The 27500-nt window shown below is 48.6% G+C and overlaps 1 protein-coding gene across 1 annotated transcript in view; it reads left to right on the top strand.

Moving 5' to 3' along the window:
- ttc28 (tetratricopeptide repeat domain 28) overlaps positions 1 to 27500 on the top strand; it is a 300074-nt gene that overhangs the window by 260686 nt on the left and 11888 nt on the right. The window contains exons 10-16 of the mRNA XM_061263292.1: positions 3061 to 3190; positions 3885 to 4103; positions 7587 to 7746; positions 14675 to 14815; positions 22455 to 22599; positions 23567 to 23746; positions 25874 to 26382. Coding sequence (XP_061119276.1) covers positions 3061 to 3190; positions 3885 to 4103; positions 7587 to 7746; positions 14675 to 14815; positions 22455 to 22599; positions 23567 to 23746; positions 25874 to 26382 — 1484 coding nt within the window. The remainder of the gene's footprint in view (positions 1 to 3060; positions 3191 to 3884; positions 4104 to 7586; positions 7747 to 14674; positions 14816 to 22454; positions 22600 to 23566; positions 23747 to 25873; positions 26383 to 27500) is intronic.

Raw genomic sequence — 27500 nt, 5'->3', positions numbered from 1 at the left:
AGTCTCCTAATAGAGTGGTCACTGAGTGTATGTCTGTGTATGTGTGTGTGTACGTGTGTGAGTGTGTGTGTATGTGTGTGTGTGAGTGTGAGCGTGTGGGTCCGTGTGTGTATGTGTGTGTGAGTGTGTGTGTGTGAATGTGTGTGTGAGTGTGTGTGTGTATGTGTGTGAGTGTGTGTGTCTGTGTGTATGTGTGTGTGTGTGAGTGTGTGAGTGAGTGAGTGAGTGAGTGTGTGGGTCTGTGTGTGTCTGTGTGTGAGTGTGTGTGTGTGTGTGTGTGTGTGTGTGAATGTGTGTGTGAGTGTTTGTGTGTGTGTGTGTGTGAGTGTGTGTGAGTGTGTGTGAGTGTGTGTGTGTGTGAGTGTGTGTGTGTGTGTGTGAGTGTGTGTGTGAGTTTGTGAGTGTGTGTGAGTTTGTGAGTGTGTGAGTGTGTGTGAGTGTGTGCGTGTGTGTCTGTGTGTGTGTGAGTGTGTGTGTGTGTCTGTGTGAGTGTGTGTGTGTCTGTGTGTGTGTGAGTGTGTGTGTGTGTGTCTGTGTGTGTGTTTGTGAGTGTGTGTGTGTCTGCAGCAGGCCCAGCTGCTGTGACCTCTCCTCCTCTCTCCTCCCCTGCTGTCCTCCTTCTGTCTCCTCATCCTGACAGACTGATAGAGAAGGGGGGGTGCCCTTCCCATAATCCCTCACAGACCAACCCCCATACATTGTGCTGCTGTGCAGATGAAATGTATCTATAGCAGTAGCCAAGGCCTCTGTTCAACAGCCACACCCTGACAGACCTGCAATATTCTGCAGTGCTCTGTGACTATATGGATTGTTTGGGAAAATATAGAGATAAATATATTTCACATTAAAACACCAGAAAACAGGTGTTGGGGTATAGAGCACTGTGTACATGACATTACATTAATGACATTTGGCAGACACTCTTATCCAGAGCGACGTACATCAAAGTGCATACCCATAACCAGGGAAAGGTGCGCTGAAAGGCCCAAGAGGGAGTAGGAGTGTTTTTGGGTGTACAACAGCGTAGAGTGATGCAGTATATTTTCTGATCTTGATATGTTTAATTTAGCTACATTGCTGTATGTTCTGCTTCTATTAGTGTACAGGCTCTGACTCACCTTTGTTTTGGGTCTGTGAAATCCCCTTATAAAAACACCCCGCGTCTCCATACGTGATGGGAAAAGACTTCTAATGCAATTCCACACACGTCAAACGATTCCGCAGACATTACAGAGCATGTCATTATTGCCACTTACATTCAATTTCAGAGCATGGGAATGTAAATCATATTTGCAAATGTATAATTTTAGAGAATGTTTCATCAAAAATATGCATGAAATTAAGCATGCTAAATTTGAATACATTGACTGAATAAATTACACAGAGAAAGCCTGCTATTAATTTGAGGACAAGCCAAAGTGGTTGCACTGGAAACTGCAGAGAAATCAAAATGGCTGCCAGTGTTGGATCTGTTCACCACAGCCGGTTTCAGATCTCATCTTTTTGAAATGGTCATCACCCCCAGACCTGGGTCAAATACGGAATTGTTTTGGATTGTCTGGTGTTTTGGAACCTATGAAATACTCTCAGACCCCACCTTCTGGTCCTCTTGATTGGCTCAATTCTACCACGCAAGATCAATCGAGCATTTGAATGTACTTGAATCCAAAACAATTACATATTTGACGCAGGTCTTTTTAATGTTTTGAATATTTCTCACATAACTTTGCAGCCAGGGACACCGCTGACTCCTGTCCTTTGGGGATGGTTTTGTGTTTGTCATTTCCGGCGGGGTGTTCCAGGTCACTGTGGACTCTGCCTGCAGAGATTGCTTTCTTTGAGAGAGGGGTGTGAGATTAGAGGAGAGGAGTTCTGAGACAGGACAGGGGCCTGATGAGAACAGGGTGTGCCCCTCAGTGCTCGTTGCCCTGATTGAAGAGCCCTCTTACGTCTGCGAGTGAGCTCATCCACAGGGCTCTCTCAGACAGGACAGTACCAGAACACACAGTCCTCTCTCTGTACAGCACACACACACGTACGCACGCACGCACGCACGCACGCACGCATGCACGGACTCACACATACTCACACACACACACACACACACACACACGCACACTCTCTCATGCACACACACAATCACACACACTCACACTCACACATACACACACACATACACACACACATGCGCACACACATACACATACACACACATACACACACACACACATACACACACACACACACACATACACATACACACACACACACACACACACACACTCACAGTACTCATAAGCCTGAGCACTCCCCCCCCTCACCAGCACTGCAGTTCCTCCACTGTGGCCTCCGTGCCCCCCCCCCCCCTCCCGGTGTCTGACGCTGTGTGTCCAGTTTGTCCAGTCATGGTGGTGTCCAACAGAGGGGGAAAAACCCTCAATCAATAACACTCCAATGTCTGAGCCGGAGCTACTGATTTATTATCCCTCCTATACTCACACACACACACACACACGCACACACACACACACACACCCCACCCTCACCAAGATCTGGCTTTATATGCTTTATATGCCTACAGAGATGATCTCTGTACAGCCCTAAATTCATCTCTCAAACTTTGAGAAAACTTTTTTGTCAGAAGACAGCAAATCTGTGTTCTCAGTGTGCAACAAATGAAAGGGGGGGAGCCAGGGGGGCGGTGGGGAACCAAACAATCAATTTGAGCTGACTGACTCTCGCTCTGCTGTGTGCACGGCTGTGATTTTGTCTGCACTGAGGAAGTTTGCTGCCCCCCGGTGGCCAAGCCACAGTAATTCCCGCTCTTTCATTCCAGCAGGCCTGGAGGCTGGGGGCTATGGAGGGGTGTGGGGGGGTAAGAGTCAGTGTGTGTGTGTGTGTGTGTGTGTGAGAGAGTCAGTGTGTGTGTGTGTGTTTGCTTGAGAGTCAGTGTGTGTGTGTGTTTGCGTGAATGTCAGTGTGTGTGTGTGTGTGTGAGTGTGTGTGTGTGTGTGTGTGTGTTACATTAGCCTGACACTGTGCTGCTCTCTCCCCTCACAGCTCTATCGAGCCTCAGCCCTGTTTGAGACCATCCGTCACGAGGCCCAGCACAGCACCGACTACAAGCTCTCCCTGTTCGACCTGCAGACATCCTCCTATCAGGCCCTGCAGAGAGTGCTCGTCAGCCTCGGTACAGACATCTCTCTCCTCTCTCTCTCCTCTCTCCTTTCTCCTCTCTCCTCTCTCTCCTCTCTCCTCTCTCTCCTCTCTCTCTCCTCTCTCCTCTCTCCTCTCTCTCCTCTCGCTCTCTTCTTTCCTCTCCCTCTCTTTCCTTCTCCCCCCTTTCTCTCTGCCCCCTCTCTCGCCCTTGCTCTTCATCTTTCTCTCTCTCTGTGTCTCTCGAGCAGTCAATATAATCAATCCTCAACCATTTAGATACAAGTGTGTAAGAGGCACTATGTTTGTACTGTCAGTGAAGCAGTTCTGGAGTCTGCCTTACAGGGAATAGAATATGAGGTGCTGGACATAATAAAGAGCTAATCATAAAAATGCCCATATTTGCATAATTTCCCTTTGTTCTTTGTATTGTTCTCGGCTAAATTGAAACAATGCTCTTTGGCATGATGTTGCCCAATATGTTGACTGAAAACAAATGGTAAATTAAGTCTCTATCGCTCCCTAGTTGTTTGTTTCTTTCTCTCACTTTCTATCTCTCTAGCTCTCTTTCATTTCTTTCCCCTCATGCGTCTACCTCACATGAAGCAGTTAAACTGTGTGCATCAGTTTTAAGCTAGCACGTTAGCTCCTATTAACCAGCGACAACAGTTCCAGAAGCTAGCACGTTAGCACGTTAGCTGACCGTGGCGGTTAACCCCACTGAACAGGTCACCATGACGAGGCGCTGGCGGTGGCCGAGCGCGGTCGGACCCGGGCCTTCGCCGACCTGCTGGTGGAGAGGCAGACGGGCCAGCAGGACTCCGACCCCTACACCCCGGTCACGGTCGACCACATCCTGGACACGGTCAACGGGCAGCGGGCCCTGGTGCTCTACTTCTCACTGGCGGCCGGGTACCTCTACAGCTGGCTGCTGGCTCCAGGGGCAGGTCAGATATTAGAGTTCGGGTGACCAGACGTCCCGTTTTTACAGGCCCTGTATACAGCCCCTTTTCACTGACTTATCACTTTGCCTGACTTATTCTCATAAAATATAGATTTACGCATATTTTAATCATTGCATACTTTAATGGGTTTTTCTGATTTGACATGCTTATTCGTTTTAACTGTATTGCATACACAGCCTTCAATGGAATCTGGTTACCCAAAAGATTCTCTGCCCTCACCAAGATACTCAACTCCTGCCTTCTTCCATTTATCGTCCTTATCTCCTGGAAGTTCTGGCTCACGGCAGGAGTTTGGTTTCGGGGCAGTTCAGGCCCCAGATGTGATATATAACCAAAGATTCTCTACCCTCACCATGATACCCAACTCATACCATCCATCCATCAGCCCGCCTTAACTACACAACGTTCTCGCTGGTGACAGGAGTTTCTGGTGCTGCGTTACAGCACACAACTTCCATTACCGTACTGGGTGATGCCCCAGCAGCATAGCCAGAAATATCCACATAATTGGGCCTGCACAGACCTACATTGTGAAGCAGAAGTACCGAGGTGGGCGTTCAGAGTTGAGTGCGGTGGTTCGGCCAGGATAAATGGGTGGGGTAGGATGCTGTGTAGGTGGCTGTGGCCCACCCAGACCACCCCAGCCTACGCCAGCGTTATGCCCGTCTATTGATCTTCTGATGATTTGAAATTGAAATGGAAGTGATCTGGGAGACAGAGTTTTATTGTTGAATATGGAGTGGAGTGTACGGTGGGTCAATAGGGCCTGTGATATACGAGCGCTGCGGAGGGCGCTGAGCTGGCAAAAACAAAAAGAGAGCGAGTCCTGTGTTATAAAAAGTGATGCACACTATAATAGAGTCTCTGTCTCTCAGAGGGCTTTTGCGTTCTGCATTATTTCCTGTTGGTGGTTTGTGCCAGCACTCAACAATACATTTTTTTGTTCTTTTATAAAGTCAAGAATTGCTCTTGTTCTTTTCTTAACTTTGGATGTATTATACTGCTTTATTTCGAACTTCACAATGCGTTATTCGGAAAAGCCTTGCCGAGCGGGATCTAACAAATATAGCAAGTCCAACTGCACAGAGGAGCACATAAAATAAAATAGAAAATAAGACGATATATACAACGCTCACAATAACGGGGACAGCAGTGGCCTCATTATAACTTATATGTAACAGTGAAAGTGCCTGGTTATGGGGTGTGCTATGGTGCTCATTATACCCTTTAGTGTGAGGGAGGTTTCCAATAATATGCAGTGTGGTGTGTGTGTGTGTGAGTATGAGTGTGAGTGTCTGTGTGGCGTGTGTGTGTGCGCACAGGTATGTGCCTTTGTGTGTGAGTTTACCGTCTCTGAAGAGCGCGTTAGGGTTCAGCGAGTCCCAGAGTGTCTGAGTGCTCTTGCGGGTGTTCCCCACGGCCTGTGTGAGGTGGAGTGTGTTTGTGTGTGTGTGTGAGTGTGTGTGTTTATGTGGGCTTGGTGAATAGATCACCATGCGGGCAACGGGCACCACATACACACACGCATACACACACACGGCCGTGGGGGTGCCAGACCGAAACATCACCAGCTCTGCTCAACAGATGAACTGAGCAGTGGGCTGCCGGGCCTGTAGGCTGCTGGGCCCAGTCTGGCCCCTTCTGCTGGACCAAACACACGCATAGACACACACACACATGCACATCCACACACACAAACTCACACACGCACACTCACACACAGACATACACACACACAATCACACACACACACACACAAACACACTCACACACACATAGACACTCACACATGCATAAACACACATACTCACGCACATACACACATAGACATCGACACACATACAGACACGCAGACACAGACTCACGCACAGTGACAGATTCTTATACTTGCAGATACGCACACATACACTGTCACAGATACATTCACATGCAGATACACACATGTATACGTACACCTAAGTGCATGAGCAGGCACACACACATGTACACACCTCTGTCATCACATATGTTAAACTAGGATCATCCACACACACACACACACACACACACACACACACACACAATCTCACTTCCTGCTGGTTGCTGTATCAGGCAAAAAAAAGTGCAAATTAACACAAAGTGGCAGCACCACCTGCTACTCTACTGCAGGCAGAGGCTGTACATACACAGACACACACACACACGCGCGCACACACACACGCACACACGCTGTTTCCCCGACGCCAGCAGTCCTCCGCCGCTCTTTGTCGGACCAGCTGTCTTTATCTGTCGAGCAGAACGCGCCTGTCGTCCCGGCTCTGTCTTACCAACCCCGTCTCCGCCAGCGCTTAAAGAAACACAGCCACTCCGGGGAGAGGGCGCGTTGAGCCGGCGCGTGGCCAGCGAAGGGCTGCTCCTCCTCTCGGTTTTACGGGCCCGCTCGCCCCACGCCAAAGCAGGATGTTCAGCATCCCTCTGCTTCTCGTCTGCTGAAACGCTCGGAGAACGCCTGCGCAACGTGCTCGCAATGTCAATACCCCCCCCCCCCCCGTTACCCTGCTATACTGCTGGGGACTAACAGTGGCTATACAGCCAGGAGTACAGGAGATGGTAGTACAGTTATTCAGTTGATGCTTTTATCCAATGTGACGTGGGGTTAAGGGCCTTGCTCAAGGACCAACAGCTGCGCTGATCTTATTGTGGCTACATTGGGGCTTGAACCATCAGCCTTCTGGGTCCCAGTCATGCACTGTTGCTGCTAGGCTGTAGGTTGCCAGGTAAACTGCTGTACTGTAGGATGTCCCTACCCTTTGTATGATTGGCATCCACGATCATCTGGTTCCAGAGGTTTATAATCATACATAATGCTACTTTCAGAAGTGAAATGTTCAGTGCTAATTCTCCTCTGACAGTTAATATGAGTCCATGAGGGCAGTGGTTCCCAAGTACTCCCAGTAATTCCGAGTCTGATAGTCTCCACGGACCGCTGTTTCGGAACCATGACACCAGGGATCAAATGTGCTCTCATCAGAGCAAAATGTGTGCTACTCTAACACTGTCCTGAGCTGAACCCTGGATGTTTAACTACATAACCACTGCCGCCGTGCAAACATCCCAATGAGATTTGGGTGGCAATTTCATTTCACTCCAGGAAACTAATTGAAATTCAGGTCATTAACTGAAAAATCCCCTTTGAACACTATCAGCATTTTTCAGTTCATTAATTGAAATGTAATTGATTTCACTGAATTCCAGCCTGTAGCCTAGCGGCTGAGGTGTAAGACAGGGACACGGAACCCCGCGTTGCTCCAAGGGGGATTGTCCCCTGCCTAGTCTAATCAACAATAAGTTGCTTTGGATAAAAGCGTCGGCTAGATAAATGTAACGTAATGAACTGATTGAACTGGTATCGAATCCTCGACCCGTTGCCTTGGGTTTGCCCCCTAAATCCGAGCCTCTCCTCCTCTGGTCCCGCCCCTTTCCCAGGAATCCTGAAGTTCCACGAGGTGTACCTGGGAGAGGGCATGTCGGAGAGCGGCTCGTCCGAGTTCCAGGAGGCGGGGGGCGTGGCCGGGGGCGGGTCATCTCTGGAGCAGCATATCACCTGCGCACGGGAGGCCCTGGGCGTGGACTCCTACTACAGCAGGTGAGTCAAGCCCCGCCCACATCTCACCCCAACATCCACAGAGCTGACCTGGGTCGGTTACGCTGCTGTTTTGGATACAAATACTGTTCTGTGCTCGATTGATATCTTGCCTGGTGCAATGAGCCAACCAAGAGAACCAGAAGGATGGGTTTGCACTTTTTGGGAGTATCTCATAGGTTCCAAGACAACAGGCGAGCTCAGTAAAGCGTCGAAAGGTTTTTGAGTCCAAGATGTGGTACATTATTTCAAATAGAGCTGGGGTTTTCAACTGTATGATACAGGGACCCACAACTCAGGCTCAATGGCATCCAGGGGACCATGTTCACAAGTTAAAAAAGGGATATATCTAAAAATATATTTCCCCCAAATCTATAGACAGTATAGTCATTGCATATCATTTTGTAACACAAAAGTACATTCTAGTGTGTCTTTGCCCATCCCTGGCCATGCTCACCCCCCCCCCCCCCCCCCCACCTCGGCCAATCGCTGGGCTCCACAGGGAACAGGTATCTTGAGCCTCATCGCCAGTCAGCCAATGGCGTCCCTGCTGGGCCTGTTCACCCAGGTATTGACAGCCAGGCCCCACCCTGCGCTCGCGGCCCAATCAGGAGCAGACGTGAAGGTGCGAACAGCTGCTCTCGTTTCAGGGTGAGGAGTTTATCCTCTCCTAAATATATCCTGACGGATGGGCCCTGCGTGGGCTCGGAGCGGCGAACGCAGCCTAGCAACCCCCCGCGCTAACACGCTACGCTGCTGGAGCTCGTCATCAGCGGAGGACGGGTGGAGGTGTGGGGGGATTGTGTGTAGACAGAACAATATTATTCTGAATTATTGTTATGTTATCACCGTCGTTATTATTATTTATTAACGTTTGTACTAATCTTATTGTGGTCTCTGAGCTCGGAGCGGTAGCAGTAGACATAATTAAAAAGCCAGTGGAAAGATATTACTTAGAAGGAAAAAGAAAACAACAAAAGTACTGAGCGGTCGGGGGCAACCGTGCACCTCACGCCTCGTAGAGATGGGAGAAGTCCCGTCAGCCGTTGGACGGAAGGAGAACGGTGCACCCTGGGAAAATATGCTGCTCGTTACTGTTGGAGATTCAGAGGATAGGGGGTGTGTGTGTTTTTTGGGGTGTGTAGATTGAAGTGGTTCCAGGACATCCTGTCCATAAGAGGAGAGAAACACATTCGTACTTTGTTTATTTGCATATTTGGCAGTATTTGCATATTTTAATTTTATTTGTCATGGCAATTAGGCTCCATTTGAATTTGAATTGAGAGCGAGAGAGAGAAAAAGAGGAGGTGAGAGAGAGAGCAGGAGAGAGAAAGAGCAGGAGAGGGAGAGAGAGAGGAGAGAGAACAGGAGAGAGAGGAGAGAGAGCAGGAGAGAGAAAGAACAGGAGAGAGGGAGAGAGAGGAGAGAGAGGGAGAGAGAGGAGAGAGAACAGGAGAGAGAGGGAGAGAGAGAGGAGAGAGCAGGAGAGAGAGAGCAGGAGAGAGAAAGAACAGGAGATAGGGAGAGAGAGGAGAGAGAGGGAGAGAGAGAGGAGAGAACAGGAGAGAGAGGGAGAGAGAGCAGGAGAGAGAGGGGAGAGAGAGAGATGCTGGAAAAGAACAAATTAGAGAGTGGATGGAGGGAGGAGAGGGCTGACAGAAAAGAGGAAAGAGTCGAGGCGACGGAGGGAAAAGAATCGCGGATGAGCAGAAAGAGTGAAATTGAGCAGAGTGAAGAATGTTCCTGCTACACCTCCTCGACTCTCACAATATTTAGACAGAGGGATGGTGAGATATGGAGCGGGAGAGCGGGAGGAGGGGAAGGAGGGAGGGAGAGATGGAGGCAGGTGGCAGGAGTCAAGAGTGCACCTGAACTGAATAGATATGAAGGGTCCCATTATTGTACACCTTTTTTTGCTTTTGGATCTGATATCCGTAAGAAGACGTTTGGGTGGTTTTAAGTACCAAAAACAATCTGTATCCAGTTTGTCCATTCTCCAGCGCCTCTCATGAGCTGAGTTGTTTTTGTAACTGTCTTTATGGCTCTTCATATCAATTAACCTCTGTTCTGATTGGCTGGCTTGCTCCATTGAACTGAGTGCTTTCTGTCCCGAGCACTTTTTTGTTCCAGTTACGATTTGTTCCAGCTACAAGGTCGGCCGTGTTGAAGCAAACAAGCATATCGTAGTGATGTTATAAGTTCATTGAATTGTTTCAATGTACATTTTCTTCAAACGGATTGAGTGGATTTATTTAGGGACTAGGAGGTTGTTGCTCTTGATAAATCTGCATTGTAACAGCAGTGGTATCAGACCTACACTTGCTGAAACTAGTGCAGTATGTGGAATCTGAATCAGTGAACAGGTTTTACTTTCCACAGCAAACATAGTGGCTCAGATAAGTGAGTTACAGTACTGACAAAAAAATGCCCACAATTGTTTTGTTGTACTGTAACCTCATTCTTCCATTAATACTTTAGACCCCCCCCCTTTCTCTCTCTCACACACGCACACATGCACACCCGCACGCCCGCACGCACGCACACACACCCCCCGCACGCACGCAGGCACACCCACACACACACACACGCACGCACACACACACACACACACACACACTCGCACATGCGCACGCACGCACTCACACACACACACACACACACACACACACTCACACTCACACACACACACACACACACTCACACTCACACACTCACACACACACACACACACACACACACACACACACTCACACACACACACTCACACACACACACACACACACACACACACACTCACACACACACTCACACACCGCCTGTGCAGCGTACTGCCACCACTATCCTCAGACTTGCTCCGAGGCAAGATCAGGCCGCTAAAATTACGGATTCAGCGCCGCAAAAAACTCCCTCCGAATCCCTGGCGTGTTGCATCCCGCCCGGCGAGCCCCTGGGCGGTTTGCGGTTCAGCAACGCTGGCGGGCCCCCGGCTCAGAGACAGCCACAGCCTCCACGGGCCAGCACCCACTGACGCCATCGAATGTGCGCTAAACTGCGCTCTCCCCGGTGTCCGCTTGCATTCGCCGCTCTGCGGCTGAGCTCAAAGCCTGAGCGCTCCTCATTTAGCACGTCTGGGGTCGTCACGGCAGGCACCACCTTTTTTTTCGCTTTTCTTGTTTTGAAACTTTGTAACTGCTGTGAAATGGGTTTTAGATGGGTATTAGAGTTTGAGAGACAGCTTTGCTTAATTTGCCTAAATTGAGGCGAAATTGAAAGGGAAAAATCGGTGTCAGCTTCAGGGTTTGTGGTAGCGTTTGGAAGTGGAGAGTTGGTGGTTCGGCGTGTGTGTTTGTGTACGAAGCCAACCGACAAAGTTAAGGAAAGATATTTTCCTGAGGAAGACAGACATTGCAACCACACACCAAAAAAAGAACACTTGCACTTTTCTTTCCACTGAAAAAAGTTTAATAATACATAATAACATATTAAATAAATATCAAGTGATTTATTTAGCTTAGTAATATATTATTTTGGTTATTTTTAGGAATATACCACTGAGACCAACTCAGCATTTTATTTCTATGCATTTGCAATACAAGTTTCTTACTTCACAGAGTAGAGTGTTACTGTCTTAATATCATTGGTATGTGGAGTTAAGTACTGAAAATATTATCAAAATTGACTTTGTCACAAAAATGGCACATCAAGAAGGCCAATGCTCTGCCTCTCCATGTATGGAAAATACAGAATATTTTTATGCTGACAGATTAGTTCCTGGTGGAATTTGAAAAGTTTCCATTCCTCTATCCTCCAGCTGAAAGAGCCAGTGCCTCTTACTGCACTTTGGGCATACAGTCCCAATGGAGGGGGGTCCTCAGGCCTGGTCCTGGAGAGCCACAGTGTCTGCTGCCTTGTGACTCAGCACAGCAATAGCACAGCTATTGATCAGTGAAAGCAGTTCACTGCACGGCTAACTTGGGTCTGAAACGATTGTTGATGTTAAAGTGAAAACAAACAGCGGCAGAATCTGTGACTCTCCAGGGGGGTACATCACGAAGCAGGATCGCTGAATAAGCCGAGCTAGCTTCTTGCCGAGTAAAAACCCGGAACGGTCCATGTTCCAGTTTAGGAAGCGCCCCAGGTTTCGCTCGGTGAACTCGTGCAGCTAACTCAGTAATCCTGCTTCCTGATTCACTCCCCAGGACCAGGGTCGCAGATCACCGGACTCACTCGCCGTCAGTGTGTCATAGGTGTGATGTGAGCACAAGCTGTGATGTCACCGCACTGAACCCTCCGTTTCGAGCAGCCGTCCGTCAGACCGCTCGCGCCGGTCATCGATCGAATCCGCCCCTCCGCGGTTTAAGCGGGAGAATCCGCGACGGAAACCCTGGCGAGAAGGAGGGAATGTGGGCCAGGACGGACGGAAGACGCGAAACCTCAAAGGGAACTAAAAATAAAGATGACCTCTCGTGCGCGTAGCGGAGGAGAGGAGCGGTAATTAAACACATTCATCAGAGGCGGAATCAAGAGCCTCATTAGGGCAGCTGCAGCTGCCTCTCCAGCAGAGAGGCTCCTCTTAAAAACTCTCCTCTTCTCCGCTCTGATTGGGATTAATTGGTTGTGTTAAAGCGAGCTGCCGGTTCCTCTAGGTTTCAGCGGAGGGTTAGTGTACCGTTAGCGTGCCGGGCGTGTGTCTCCAGGGCCGTTGGCCTGAGTCCCTGGTGGGTTGCTGCCATCGCGCCCCTTTAGCAAGGTACTCGACCCAAACCGCTTTAGAAAAACACACAGCTGCGTTTTTCAGTGAATAAATGCAATTAATCTGCGGAAGTCGCTCCTGCTAAGACTGTCTGCTAAATTCTGAAATGTTATGTAAATGAGGGCGACTGATTTTTTTCAGTGCAAGCTAAATTCGATATTCCGTATTATCGTTTTTTCAAGTTAGCAAGGTTGTTGAGCACTGGTTTGACTGTGTGCAGTGCATGTTAAATTTGGTAGCTGTAGCTATCAGTTAAATTGGTGAAAAAATATGCTGATTTTTATAACAATTTTCCATGTGATAAATAACGGCACATCTGGTATTTGTAATGAAGCTCAAAGATTGGCATTAAAATAATGTACCCCATTAAGAACCTGAGCATTGGACAAACATAACTGCCATTCACTGACAGTGGGCTGTTTGGCATTCTGGGAAATTATGTATATGTCTCTATTTGGCATATCATGGCATATTGTTCACCTTTGACACTAGGAGCAGGACAGCCAATCAGGACCTCTGTGCATTCATCTGTTCCTGTGAATGCACAGAGGCATTCTGTAATTATTTTTGCTACACTGAAAATACATCAAACACAAAAGTACTGTAGGCAGTGTGTAAAGTTAAGTTTATCTCTGGGTCGTTCTCCAGTACTGAAGAGCTGCAGTGTTGGATGCTTTTTGATCCGTTTCAGGATTTATGTTTTTAATTTGAGTAATATTGGAGAAAGAGTGTGCTGCACGCTCACTGTTTCCAGGGCCTGAATGGGCTGCTGATGGGAAGGAACCTGCAGAACACCCCAGCAGACAGCACGGCCGTCCAGGACTGGAGTTTAACACCCCCGTTTTATCACTGCTCTCCAAAAATGCAAAAATCCTGAAATCCGACCAGCTTTTTCTCCCTCTCTGAATTCGTGCCTCCAGGGACACGTTGCCACAGCGACGTGGGTCAGTATCTCAGCTTCACTTTGCTCCTTTTCAGATTCTCCCCGCGTTCCCGCAGCTCTGTGTACGTGTGTGCGGAACAGGAAGCGTGCAGCGCGCTATTTCTCCAATATTACTCAAATTAAAAACATAAATCCTGAAACGGATCAAAAAGCATCCAACACGGCGGGGTGTGACACAGCGGGTGTGTCGTTGGGGAGGGGGTTGGGATCACGGGAGGGGTGGGGTGTATGTGCGTTTGTGTGTGTGTGTGTGTGTGACAGATACATTAACCAAATGAGTCTGAACAGTCTGTGTGTGGGTGTGTGTGAGTGTGTGTGTGTGAGTGTGTGAATGCGTGTGTGAGTGAGTGAGTGAGTGAGTATGAGTGTGTGTGTGTGTGTGAGAGTGAATGCGTGTGTGTGTGAATGTGTGTGTGTTTGAGTGTGTGTGTGTGTGCGTGTGTGTGTGAGTGTGTGTGAGTGTATATGAGTGAGTGTGTGTGTGAGTGAATGCGTATGTGTGTGTGAATGTGTGTGTGAGTGAGTGTGAGTGTGTGTGTGTGTGAGTGAATGTGTGTGTGTGTGTGAGTGAGTATGAGTGTGTGTGTGTGTGAGAGTGAATGCGTGTGTGTGTGTGAATGTGTGTGTTTGAGTGTGTGTGTGCGTGTGTGTGTGAGTGTGTGTGAGTGTATGTGAGTGAGTGAGTGTGTGTGTGTGTGTGTGTGAGTGTGAGTGTGTGTGAGTGTATGTGAGTGCGTGTGTGTGTGCGTGTGTGTGTGTGAGAGTGTGTGTGGCTCATTGGGTCTGGAGATACATTAACCTAATGAGTCTGATCGGTGTCACAGACAGTCTGACCTCAGGACTGAATGCTCCGCTCTTCAGAAATACAAAAGGAGGAGCACCTGAGGAGACTGATAAGCACTGCTCTCTCTCTGTCCCTCTTTTACCTTCTCTTTTCTTCTCCTCCCTTTCCCCTACTTTACCTCATATCCACCCCTCTATCCCTCCTCTCCATATTCATCTGCTCCTTCTTTCCCTGTGTGTCTTTTCTCTGTGCTCTTCCCTCCATCTCCTCTTGTCTTTTTCTTCCATTTGTCTCTTTTGCTGTCTCTCTCTCTTTCTCTCTCTCTCTCTCTCTCTCTCTCTCTCTCACTCTCTCTCTCTCTCTCTCCCTCCCAATTCATTATGCAATAAACAAAAAAAATAAAGTACATAAAGTTCATAAAATAATGTAAGAACATTGATTATCCTGCCAGGGGCTGCTCCAGCAGTGAGACAGAGAGTGAGGCGGGGGATCTGCTGGACCAGCAGTTTGAGGAGCTCAACAACAAGCTCAACTCTGTGACCGACCCCACAGGCTTCCTGCGCATGGTGTCCAGAAACAACCTCTTCAACAGGTGAGACCCCACCTTCACCTGTCTATCTCCCCGCCTGTCTCTGCCCCCCTTCACCTGTCTGCGCCCCCCCTTCACCTGTCTGCGCCCCTTTCACCTGTCTGCGCCCCCCCGCCTGTCTCTGCCCCCTCTGCCCATCTCTGCCCCCCCCTTTCACCTGTCTGTGTCCCCCCTTCGCCTGTCTGTGCCCCCCTTCACCTGTCTGCGCCCCCCCTTCACCTGTCTGTGTCCCCCTTCACCTGTCTGTGCCCCCCTCACCTGTCTGTGCCCCCCCTGCCCATCTGCGCCCCCCCCCCCCCGCCCGTCTCTGCCCCCCAGCCCGTCCATGCCCCCCCTTCACAGCTGTCAAAACATCCGCCTCCCCCCCCTGTCAACACATGCACCACGTCTGAAGAATAGCAGTGAAAACATCCCTCTCTGTCCCCACACCTGTCACATAACTCCCGTGCTGTCTTCGTGCCTGCCAGAATACGGCTCTGGGTGAGTCACACGCAGAGCCGCGAGGCGCTCTTTACAGCGACTCGTTAAACGCGTGAAAATGAATGTCCAATCACAGCTTTCTCGCTCTCTGATGCTCAACACATCTTGGGCTTCTTCGTTCTTCCTCGAGTAATGGCCTTCAGTTCTCGAGCACAGTTCTCTGTTGTGAGAAGCTCAGTTGAAGTTCATACGTCAGGGGTGGGGAGGACCCCCTCAGCTGTATGCCTAACCCCAGGGTCAAAGGTCAGTTCACCCCAGTGCTGTTATAACATTAGTTCTGTCAGCCTACACCAGGGATCATCAAATCTGGCCCTCAAATCCAAATCCAGCACTGGTTTTCTTTTCTCCCGGGTAATTAGCTAACCAATTGACTCTCTTGACTCCCTGGTAAAGAGAGGGTGGAAAAACCAGCAGTTCTTTTTTGTTTATCCATGGCCTCAACTTTGCTGTCGTTGCGATCCTATCACTTGTCTAAGCCTGCAGTGCCCTATCCTAGTTCTGAAGATCCAGTCTAGAATGTTCCAAATCAAGGACCAGCAGAACCTTCACACCCCATCTAACTCCTGACCCCAGTTAAGTAAAGAAATCCACATTCTGCCACAGCTCAGAGCAGTCAAGCCCTTATTTTCCCCAGTGGACCCAGTGGAGATTTGGAAGGAAACGTTATTTGGGTTTGGGGACTGAGCATCAGGAGGATGGCAGTTATGAGTCCCCTGATAAAGGGGAGGTAGGGTGGCTGAGATTAGGAGCAGCAAAGCATGGGGAAACTGGTAAGTATTCAGGACCGTCGCTCTGCGAGAAGAGCTGTCTCTCTGAGAGAAACCCGTCCACCCACTAACTGTTCCCTGATAGTGCTGCTCACAGTGCCGCGATCAGAAGGGCGATAAGTTGAGGGGGTGGTTGTTTGAAGGGAGGGCTTGGCTGGGTTGTCATTGTCTGGCACAATCCTGCCCGGCTCCTCATTAAGGCTTTTTAAAAACCACCAGATGACCGCCCTCGCCAAGTCTATCAACACCCCCCACCCCCATCCCAGAGATCAACGGAGAGCGAGTTCTTCACACATCTGCTGGCTTGATATAAAAATATCTAAACATATGAATGTTTGAGCAGTTTTTTTCCCTCGTTACCCTAATTAGTCTTCCATTCACTTCCCCCTCTTCTCCTCACTCTCTGGTCTTTCTGTCTCTCTCTCTCTCTCACACGGGCTGGATGGAGAGAAGCTCTGACAGCAGTGCTTCGGGAGTGTACGCGTGATCCAGAAAAGCTCTCCCGGTCCTGCGGAGGCGGGCTGAGTTCCGACCGTATTTCGGCGAGGCGCCGTCAGCCCGGTGACGGTTCTAGACCCGGGCGCGGGAGACAGGACGGAATGCAGATGTGTCAGAGGTTTTTAATTGGCTATCCCCGTGTAGTCTCGGGCCCTGCGCTCCCGTACTGATGTTTTCACTAATTAAATGTCACAGCTCTAAAAAAAGAAAAAAAAACGGGTTCCCGGTGCCAGGCTCGTAGTGCTGTCATGAGATGGAAGTCATTATTTTGGGGTTATTTCAGTGTCTACAGGCAACCGTTTTAGATGCCCGAGTCGCTGTCGTCCTGTCACAAGGTGGGCCTACCTCAGAAATGTCATACTAACATCTTATTTATGGTATCTGAATGACTTCAGCACGTCTGATACCATAGCTGCATAGAATAGTGAGAAATGCCCAGAGGTCATGCTACATTCGGTGAAATATCGTAGTATGGGCACACTGGACACTGATAGCACGAGTATCCCTCAATGTCACAACCCAGGCCACCAGAAGTGCCGTTCACACCAAAGCAGCGAAGTGAAAGAGTTGAACATTTCAAACGTTAGTATTACCTTTCACTGTGCTTAGCAGGAAGTAGTTCAAACCAATAACCATGTTTACATTTTTTTGTTTTCCTTACACAAAGTCACATCAACTAGCTGCCATCATCAGCGTGCACTGTGCTTAAAGTGTTTCCATGATGAGGTAGTGTGTCCATCCATCTTCCTTTTTATTACTTGCATGCCAAAGCTGCTTTACTATGCTGAACGAAAGTATACAAACAGTATGCACTGTCGCGTGTAGAACGTCCTATGTGATTTTGGACGCAGCCCAGCTGTGTTCAAAACCGCATACTACCTTAATACTCGTACTAAATTCCATTAAAATTTCCAACTACATTTCCATTGAAATTTAGCATGTGTAGTAAGCTTAGTATGTGGTTCAGTTCACAGCCTCTTGTTGTTTTGGCTTTAGTACGGCCGTGTGGTTCACACTTCCGCGCAGGCCCGTGTAAAAGCCTGGGAGTAGATTAGAGGCCCGGGCTGGGAGAGGGCCAGCGTTCTGGGGGCTGCCAGCGGGGCAGGCTGCTGCTGCAGATGGATGGGAAAGCCAAAGCTGGGAGTTTTCGGGGCCACCCCGGGTGCTCCTCGCAGCGCAGGAAAGGCGGTGTGAAATCGCGCGCTCGACACGGCGGGGGGATCGCCGCTCCTCGTCCCCGGAGAGCTCTTTCTTCTCTGCGGAGAGAAGCCGGACTCGGGCGCGGCGCGCGGCGAGCGGGAGCCTCTTTGTAGATTCGCCTCAGCCGCTGTCGGATCCCCTCACCGTCACGGTCCGCGATAGGCAGCCAGGCCCTTTGTAGTGCGTCTGCCGTCCCGGATCAAAGCGGGAAGCCGGGAAAGTTGGGAGCTGCGGTGTGGAGTGGTTTTTTCGAGAAATGCTCAAACTTGGCGCGCTGACTCCCGAGAGGATGAAAGCTAACCGCTGTAAACAAGGGGTCTATTGTCTGTTATAAGAGAGTTACGCGTTTCAAACGCTAGGGCACGGCCATCGGCTATCTGGCATGACGTGCACCACAAACTTTACCAAAGAACTTTTGCCATTTTTGAAATGAAATGAAATTTAGGCCTAGCAAACTCATGGCGCCACGGTCAAAGTAAACTGCTACCTTCCGATGAGTGTTGCAGTGTTTATTTCAAAACTGTGTCACGGAAATGTTAACGAAGCAGAACCTAAACTGCACTCAGCCTGTGTGACTGCAATGGGTACAATCCAAACTGCTGTAGAATTAATGTTGGCATCACATGATTATCACACAAATCCAAAACAAAACAAAGTTTTCGAGTAAAGATGTGCCCTTTGTTCAATACAGTATCTTCTGTAACCTTGCTCCTCAAAGTTGGACTGTCAGGACAGTGCATAGTGTCACTGTTTTAAAATTCTTCTTTTAAAGAGGCCAGAAACCGAACCTGTATCTGTTTTCATTTGTAATTTGTATTCCTCTTGTTGGTCTCATAATTTCTTTTAACGATGCATTGTTATCTTATTTTTTATCATCTGTAAAGAAATTACTGCAAAAGCAATTACAGGTAATAAAGGGCAGCTGGTTGCTTTAAATGCTCAAAAAGGCTAGCAGATAATCCCCCATTTAACAAGAGAATAGAGCTTTGCCAACACGGTCAGATCAGGTCACGTCATAAACAACCATTACCTTGACTTGTCATCCTGCTATTCTCACACTTCAGTTCCTTTCTAAAGTTTGTTACGATCCAACGGGTTTTCTACGACGTTATGGTTTATTGGGTTTAATAGCACGTTTAATGCTCGAACCTTTAACCGGTCGAAATGTTAATTAAGCAGTATGCATTCGCCAGGCAAGGTGCGTAAAAGCTAAATCACCCCAAACAGGGAGACTTCCACAAAACAAGCTGTTGGAATATCTGTTAGTAGTCCTCCGGGTTTTCTCTTTACCCTGTCATATGAGTATTTATCATCGCCCGATTGTTCGGCATGAGTCAAGAAGTAGGCTGGCCGACTCTCTAACCATATACAGTGCAGTCCGTAAGTATTTGGACGGTGGTATGATTTCTGTTCTTTTGACTCTGTACTCCAGCACATTGGATTTGAAATGAAGCAGTGAATATGAGGTTAAAGTGCAGACTGAATTTCAGGGCATTCACATCCGTATTGGGTGCTCCGTGTCAGAATTGCACGTTTTTATTCATAGCCCCCCCCCCATTTTAGGAGACCAAAAGTAATTGGACAGTTGGACTACTGCACCGTATGAGCCCATCCACTCCCCGCACACAGTTGGGGGTTAAATTGCTGATCACGGCTCTTTCCGTGCTGCGATCCCTTCTTTACCTATTGCCTTCTCTGCTTCCTCCTCTCTGTCTCGATAAAGCAAAAAGAAAGGTCTACGGGCCGTCCGCTCCCTTTAAGAAAGGGATTCAGTGTGCGGTCACCGTGGCCTGTTATTTTCCATCTTGCGTTCAATATTTCAAATTGATGTTGTAAAAGACTGCAAATTGTCAGGGTTTGGCCACCAGCGGCCCACAGCGGGAACCCGAAAAACAAGGGTCAGGAGCCGGAAAAAAGCGTAAACACGGAGCGAGGGAAAGAGGCGACCTGCTGCCACAGGCTCTGTCACGCTGTTTTATTCAATCCCCCAAAAACTCTCCTTTCACTAAAACACTTCTGTCCCACAAAGCCAGACTTACTTTGCGATTGAGTTTTGTTGATGCAGATTTTTCTTTGCGCTGTTGCCGTGTCTTGTTGTACTCAACAGGGATTGGCCCATTTTTTCAGCTTGGGGGTATTATTGTTTGGTCGAGCGGCTGATGTGAAAAGCAGGGCCTGTTTCACGCTGCATATGACTGCACTGAGTAAAACCCAGAACCCTCCCAAATCTGGAACAAGAGTTGCAGTAAACTGAGCTGTTGTGGGTTTACTCAGTGCAGTTATCCAGCTAACTCAATAGCCCTGCTCTGTGGGTTTACTCAGTGCAGTTATCCAGCTAACTCAATAATCCTGCTCTGTGGGTTTTACTCAGTGCAGTTATCCAGCTAACTCAATAGCCCTGCTCTGTGGGTTTACTCAGTGCAGTTATCCAGCTAACTCAATAACCCTGCTCTGTGGGTTTACTCAGTGCAGTTATCCAGCTAACTCAATAACCCTGTTCTGTGGGTTTTGCTCAGTGCAGTTATCCAGCTAACTCAATAACCCTGCTCTGTGGGTTTTACTCAGTGCAGTTATCCAGCTAACTCAGTAATCCTGCTCTGTGGGGTTTACTCAGTGCAGTTATCCAGCTAACTCAGTAATCCTGCTCTGTGGGTTTTACTCAGTGCAGTTATCCAGCTAACTCAATAATCCTGCTCTGTGGGTTTTACTCAGTGCAGTTATCCAGCTAACTCAGCAATCCTGCTCTGTGGGTTTTACTCAGTGCAATTATCCAGCTAACTCAGTAACCCTGCTCTGTGGGGTTTACTCAGTGCAGTTATCCAGCTAACTCAATAATCCTGCTCTGTGGGTTTTACTCAGTGCAGTTATCCAGCTAACTCAGTAATCCTGCTCTGTGGGTTTTACTCAGTGCAGTTATCCAGCTAACTCAATAATCCTGCTCTGTGGGTTTTACTCAGTGCAGTTATCCAGCTAACTCAATAATCCAGCTTCGCGATACAGGCCCCAGGTGTTGGCATACCGACTTTGATACAGTTTGCTTGTTCTCACAGAAATTGAAACAAGTACAAGGCTATTATGCAGAAGATAAAAGATGTATTAAAATGATCAAAGATGAATTCTTAAGTGCTTTTTGATTGGTGCATTTCTCATGTGCTGCTCGTTCCCTTGGAGACTCTTCATGCTCCGTATCTACGTGTACATCCAGCCCATTGTCTGAGATCCCAAAGAAGTGGCATTTGGGTCAGTTTTGCCATGTTTTTTAATTCACAGCACGTGTGTTACCAGTGCAGTGGTGTCTGTAATGGAAGAAATGCGTAAGTAGGCTAGGATATGAAGACAGCTCGAAAAGACAAGTCAGCTAGTTTTTCTCCATCCTCTTGAAAAATCGAGATCTGTAATGCCCCCTAGTGGGAAATAATTTATGTCAAGTGTGGCCAACCAACCAAGCCTTGGCATGCATGACTGTTACACTTTACTATTATTCTTTACAACACTGTCTTCATATACAGGGGTGGATGAACGGGGAACCAATCTCCATGGACACATAAATAACAATACTGTGAAATTAAAATGTTTAAAAAAAAATTAAGCTTCAATTGTTTGCCCCAGAGATAGTTGTGGCCCTAAATGTGTGCACTGTTTATGCCAGCAGCTAGCTGTGTTCATATAGCCCTTATCATCTAACTGTACTTTTACAAACACTCTTGATTCGCGAGGAGCCTTCCGGAAATGGAAAATGACAAATTTCCTTGTGTTTATTATTTAAGTAAAGTAGCAACACATACACTGCAGCTCCTCGCAGTTTACAGACAAAAGGATAAAAAAAGATTGACGCTTTTGCAAATTACAATGTCCACGGTATTCTTGTTTTCAGAAACGCACTGCTGTGAAGCACATTTGTCATGACGCTTTCAAAGTGTCGCGGTAAATATATTCCGTGTCTGCGGCGGGAGTTAGCTGGGCTCCGGCGACAGCGCTGTGAGCCCTGAAGAGACTCCTCTGGAAGGCAGAGAATTCAGATGTGCCCGCGGGTTACTTATTGAGATGTCGCGCAGCCTTGAAAACTTCACCTGCCGGAGAGTCCGGCTCTCTTACAGCTCCACACTGCCATCTGCTGGTGCTGCGCCTTTACAGCAGTGTCCCTGCTGCTGAAGCACGGCCAATGTCGGGCCATTGTTGTTTTACACGCGTCTGTGTGAGGGTGTTTCTTGCTGTAGGTGTCTTGTTGAACAGGGTTGAACATTATTTTCCACCGCTGCCTGTGTTGTTTAGCGGGCTATGTGCACTGGACTCGTTCATGTGGAAGTTGACTAGCAGTCAGAGGTCAGTTCTGTCACAGTAGTGACAGTCAGTGAGCTAGTTCAGGGAGGGTTAGTTAATTGACAGGTACTTAAAAAAAACGAGTAGTTAATAGAAATACAAGTAATTAATTCAAACAAATCATATCTTCCTCATATTCATAGCCACCTTTTAACCATCTTTCTTTCAGGAATAGTCATCAAATTCGAATCAATATACAATTAAACGTTTTTTCAATTCAGGAAATGAGTTTCAATGAGTGAAATTTCCTGAAGTGACTGAATTTGACCCCCGCCCCACCCCCGCCTCTCCCCCTTCCTACCCTCTGCCCTCCTCGCTCAGTGCAGCTCCGTATCTCTCTAATCACATTTTCTGCCTGGTCTGCTTGCGCCCTACAGGAGCTGCCAGAGCATGACCAGCCTGTTCAGCAACACCGTCTCTCCTGCCAAAGACGGCGGCTCCTCCCTGCCCCGCCGCGCCAGCGCCCTGAGCAAGCCCCCTCTGCGCGCCCTGTACGACCTGCTCATCGCCCCCATGGAAGGGGTGAGTTCTGCGCACACCTCCGCTCTCACCCCGAGCGCTTTTGAAGGTCTGCTTTGACATTGACTGGTGCTTGGCTTCAGGCGCCTGTGCCCCAGATTGTGGAGGATGAAAGAGACGTGTCATGGAGAAATAAGAGCGAGCTGCATCCCTGTTTTACAGTACAGAACAGGTGTCTCTCTCTTCACCCGCCAGCTTAGTCCTGGCAGTGCTTGTGCTTAGTACACAGTGTGTCATGAAGGGTGTGTGTGTGTGTGTGTGCGAGTGTGTGTGTGTGTGTGTGTGTGTGTGTGTGAGTGTGAGTGTGTGTGTGTGTGTGTGTGTGTGTGTGAGGGTTTGTCAGTGTGTGTGTGTGTGTGTGTGTGAGAGAGTATGAGTGTGTGAGTGTCAGTGTGTGTCAGTGTGTGTGTGTGTGTGTGTGAGTATGAGTGTGAGTGTGAGTGTGTGTGTGTGTGTGTCAGTGTGTGTGTGAGTATGAGTGTGTGAGGGAGTGTGTGTGTGTGTGAGTGTGAGTGAGTGTGTGTGTGAGTGTGTGTGTATGTGTGTGAGAGTATGAGTGTGTGAGTGTGAGTGTGTGTCAGTGTGTGTGTGTGTGTCTGTGTGAGTATGAGTGTGTGAGTGTGAGTGTGTGTGTGTGTGTGTGTGTGTGCTTAGGATGGGGTAGCATTGTTGGAATATGATACTCTGATCACCCCAATGTTTTCTTATATTTTTATACCACTATTCCCTTCATTTGGAATGTCAGTCCCGACCTGTATTCAAGTTCCAGTGTCCCAGAGTAGGGTTGCTGATCTAGGACATATCCTAATCTTATCTACTTTGAAGGAAACGGTCAAACTGATTCTGGATCAGCACTTTTGCCTTGACTCACCTGATGAACACTGGCGTGTGAATGTACGTGATGGGTTCGTGCCGGGTCCTGTGGTGTGGCAGTTTGGACTGACCCCCCCGCTCTCTCTCTGCTCCCCAGGGTCTGATGCACTCCAGTGGGCCGGTGGGCCGGCACAGGCAGCTGATTCTGGTTCTGGAGGGGGAGCTGTACCTGATCCCCTTCGCCCTGCTGAAGGGCAGCTCCTCCAACGAGTACCTGTACGAGCGCTTCAGCCTCATCGCCGTGCCCTCCATCGGGGCCCTGGGAGCCTGCGGCAAGGTGGGTCCCCCTGTCACACCCGCCTGTCACACCTGCACCCGCCCCCTCACTCCCACCCCCGCCCCCTCCACCCACTGGGTCCGCCCAGAACCGCAGAACCCCCTGATATCCCAAAAACCCTCTTTCTCTTAAGGTAGGGGCGGTACCCTATAGGGGCATACAATTGTACCCATAGCCAGCAATATATAACTATCTTCTACCTTTTTTGGTTTGGAAAATGTAATCATGCGTACCCAAAGTTTCAGGGTACATTCAGGGAATTTCGATCCTGAAAGAACAGAAGTGTACCACACTGTGTGGCTACAACACACAGTACAGCAGTGATAGACAGTGATCGAGGTCGTCAGGGGGGTGGCTTGCAGACGCTTATCACTTTGAGCTGTTCAGACACTTCTCCTCGTGTCACAGTTTACCCGTGAATCACCGTTTGAATCACCCAATGACCTACCTCCGCTGCTCTAATGTGATTTGTTAGAAACGTAATTGGCTACATCCTGTGATGTCGGCGGGATTTTGGCTCTGAGTGGCACTGCTTTTGCCAGCTCTGTACATTTACATTGCAGGCTTTTAGCAGGCAGTGTTGTCCAGAGCGACTTGCACAGCTTGTGCTTTTAGGCGTAGTATCCATTTTACAGCAGATACTGAAGCAGAGCAGATTAAATACTTAGCTCCAGTGCTGAACAAAACTGTGCTACTTGGGAATCGAACCAGGTTTAGGCTACACGCTCAGTTATTTAACCATTATACTACAGACCTGGTTCAACTACGTCATTGTATACTTTCGTTTACGTTTCTATGACTTTCCATGTCTGGTGTTTTGGAGCCTATGAAATACTCTCAAAAAGTGTAAACCCCACCTTCTGGTCCCACCTTGGTTGGCTCAATTGAGCTCAATCAAGCACAGAAAAGTATTTGATTCCAAAACAATGACCTAAATGACACAAAATGATCTGTTATAGTACACCGCTCCTTTATAAAAGACAGACTACACACTCTGCTCTTACACATTGGTTGCTCACACTCTTCAGTTCATTCTGTTTTCATGTGAAATCTCTGAAGTTGTATAAGACCCTCTTGAAGCGATTGTTGTGTTGCAATCCAGTGCAACGGCATCAGTGCTCTGAAAGGCTTGAATATTCATGTTTGGCGTATCGTAGCTGACGTAAACTGGGAAAAGGCCTGGAGCTGTGTGGGGCTCATCAGATATAAAGAAGAGTGAATATTCATAAATACTTATCAACGGCACTGCTGAATGATAATGAACGTGTGGGCTGGGAGTCTCCATCAAAATGTGACCCTGCTATATCTGCTATAGCCATCAGCCTGTTTGGTTGATAGAGGTTGATTGGCAGCACAGTAACAATAGTTTAATTAGTTGAAGGATTATGTGATTTGTTGACATAATGGCTGATTGGTTGAGTGACTGGTTGAATGATTAACTGATTGTGTGATTACTTGGCTTGAGATGTTTACCTGTGTGACTGATTCATGATGCAGTAATATATTCCAGTACTTTATTGAGAGATAGATTTCTGTAATATATAATTGTTTATTGAGTGATGCATTGGTCAGATGATTGATGGTTGATTGATTCATAGAGATAAATATTGGTGGAATGAGTTATTGATTAATTGAGTGATATGTTGGGAATGTGATTGGCTGAGTGATTGATTGGTTAACATATTGATTTGTTGACATATTGGTTGAATGTTCTATCATTGATTGACTAATAATCAATGGAGAGAGTAATTGACTGGGGGAGCAATTGATTAAGTAATTGATTATTCACATAACATTACATAAATAAACATAACATGACCAAACACAACATAAGATAGCATAACATAATGGTGAGAACAGGCCATTCAGACCAGCAATTCTCACATTTTCTCACGTTGTACCTCATGCTAAGTTTACCTAAAAGCTAGATAACGTTGAGTACTTTATCAAGCCTGGTCTTGCCTCTGGTTTTGCCTCCAGAAACTATTCCACGCAGTGACGTATCTCAGTAAACTCGGAAAAATAAAAATAAATGTCTGTGCGGGATTTATCCTCTGCTCATTTCCGTTTGAGTGACGTGTTGCTTGTGTGACGACTGAACGCGCGATTGGCTGCCTCTCTCCTCAGACACACCCCCGGCGGGCGGGGCCGGCGCCGTGCGGGGGCGTCTCCATGGCGGCGGTGGTGGGTAACCCGCGGTTACCGGCCTCGGTGATGGACCGCTGGCTGTGGGGGCCCATGCCGTCGGCCGAGGAGGAGGCGCTGATGGTGTCGGAGCTGCTGGGCTGCCAGCCGCTGGCGGGGCCGAGCGCCACCAAGGAGCGTGTGATGAGCGCGCTCACGCAGGCAGAGTGCGCCCACTTCGCCACGCACATCTCCTGGAAGCTCGCCGCCCTGGTGCTCACGCCCAACCCCGAGGGCGCGGGGGCGGGGCCCGGCGCGGGGGGCGGGGCCGGGGGCGGGGCCGGGGGGAAGGGCGCGGGCGGCGGCTACACCGTCCCAGAGAGCCTGCGGGGGGCGCCGGACGACGGGAGCGACGCGGAGAGCGTGTGCGACAGCCCCCCCCTGCAGGAGTTCCTCCTCACCGCCGCCGACATCCTGGACCTCAGGCTGCCCGTCAAACTGGTGGTGCTGGGGTGAGTGGGGTCAGGGCTGCCCGTCAAACTGGTGGTGCTGGGGTGAGTGGGGTCAGGGCTGGGGTGAGTGGGGTCAGGTGGTGCTGGGGTGAGTGGGGTCAGGTGGTGCTGGGGTGAGTGGGGTCAGGGCTGGGGTGAATGGGGTGAGTGGAGTCAGGGCTGGGGTGAATGGGGTGAGTGGAGTCAGGGCTGGGGTGAATGGGGCCAGGTGGTGCTGGGGTTAGTGGGGTCAGGGCTGGGGGGTCATACTGGTTCCCCTCCAATCAATATCCTTTTCACAAAACAGTGTGCATCTTCATTCGACGCCCCTTCCTCATTTGACGCCAATCAAATCGACTCCCTGACCTTCAAAAATTCCCCCGAAACCTCCGTTTCTCTGGTGTATACGTCGCATCGCAGAGGCTAGCGTTGTTCTAACTTCCACTTCAACTTGTCTTTGACAACTCATTGCCATGGAGGGCTTTGCCTAATGCAGGTTTTCATTCCAACAGATGGTGCCTTAATTGAAACATATTTCACTTTATATTCATTATGTGCAAGTGTACAGCCTTGAAAAAACCAGTGTACATGGCATGGAGTTTAAGACCACTGCTTTCAATCTTAACATGACCGTAACATTTCTGCAGATCACTGACAACCTTGTTTTGGGTGGATTCCACCACACTGTCCGTAGTTTGCAACGAACGGGATCATGCAAGTTTCATGAGCAAACAAGAAAGGGTTGTGTTCCCTCAAAGATACTCAAATACGTGTCGCCTCAAAGACGTTCAAATATGTATTACCTCAAAGATACTCAGATGTGTGCTCCCTCAAAGATGCTATATTTACGCAATTCAAAACCGATTTGAACATTTCGAATTGAAAATGGATTTCTTTATTGCTATATCTGTGGGGGTAACTATCAAACATCTGCTCCATGAAAAGAAACCTGCTGAAAAACATGTTTTATTGATTATTTAGGTTTGGAAGTAGGAGTTTCTCATGAGCGCATGTTCAGTTGTGAGATCTTCAGTAGGCTTCAGATCTCGCTAACGACGGCACAACATTAGTCACCGCAGGACCGGAGGGAGCTCGAAAGGAGCTCCGCAGCCTCCCGTATCCCAGCATGCCTCCCTGCT

Source organism: Conger conger, chromosome 12, assembly GCF_963514075.1.
Source record: "Conger conger chromosome 12, fConCon1.1, whole genome shotgun sequence".
Classification (NCBI taxonomy): Eukaryota; Metazoa; Chordata; class Actinopteri; order Anguilliformes; family Congridae; genus Conger; species Conger conger.
This window is presented reverse-complemented; position numbering and strand designations above follow the sequence as displayed.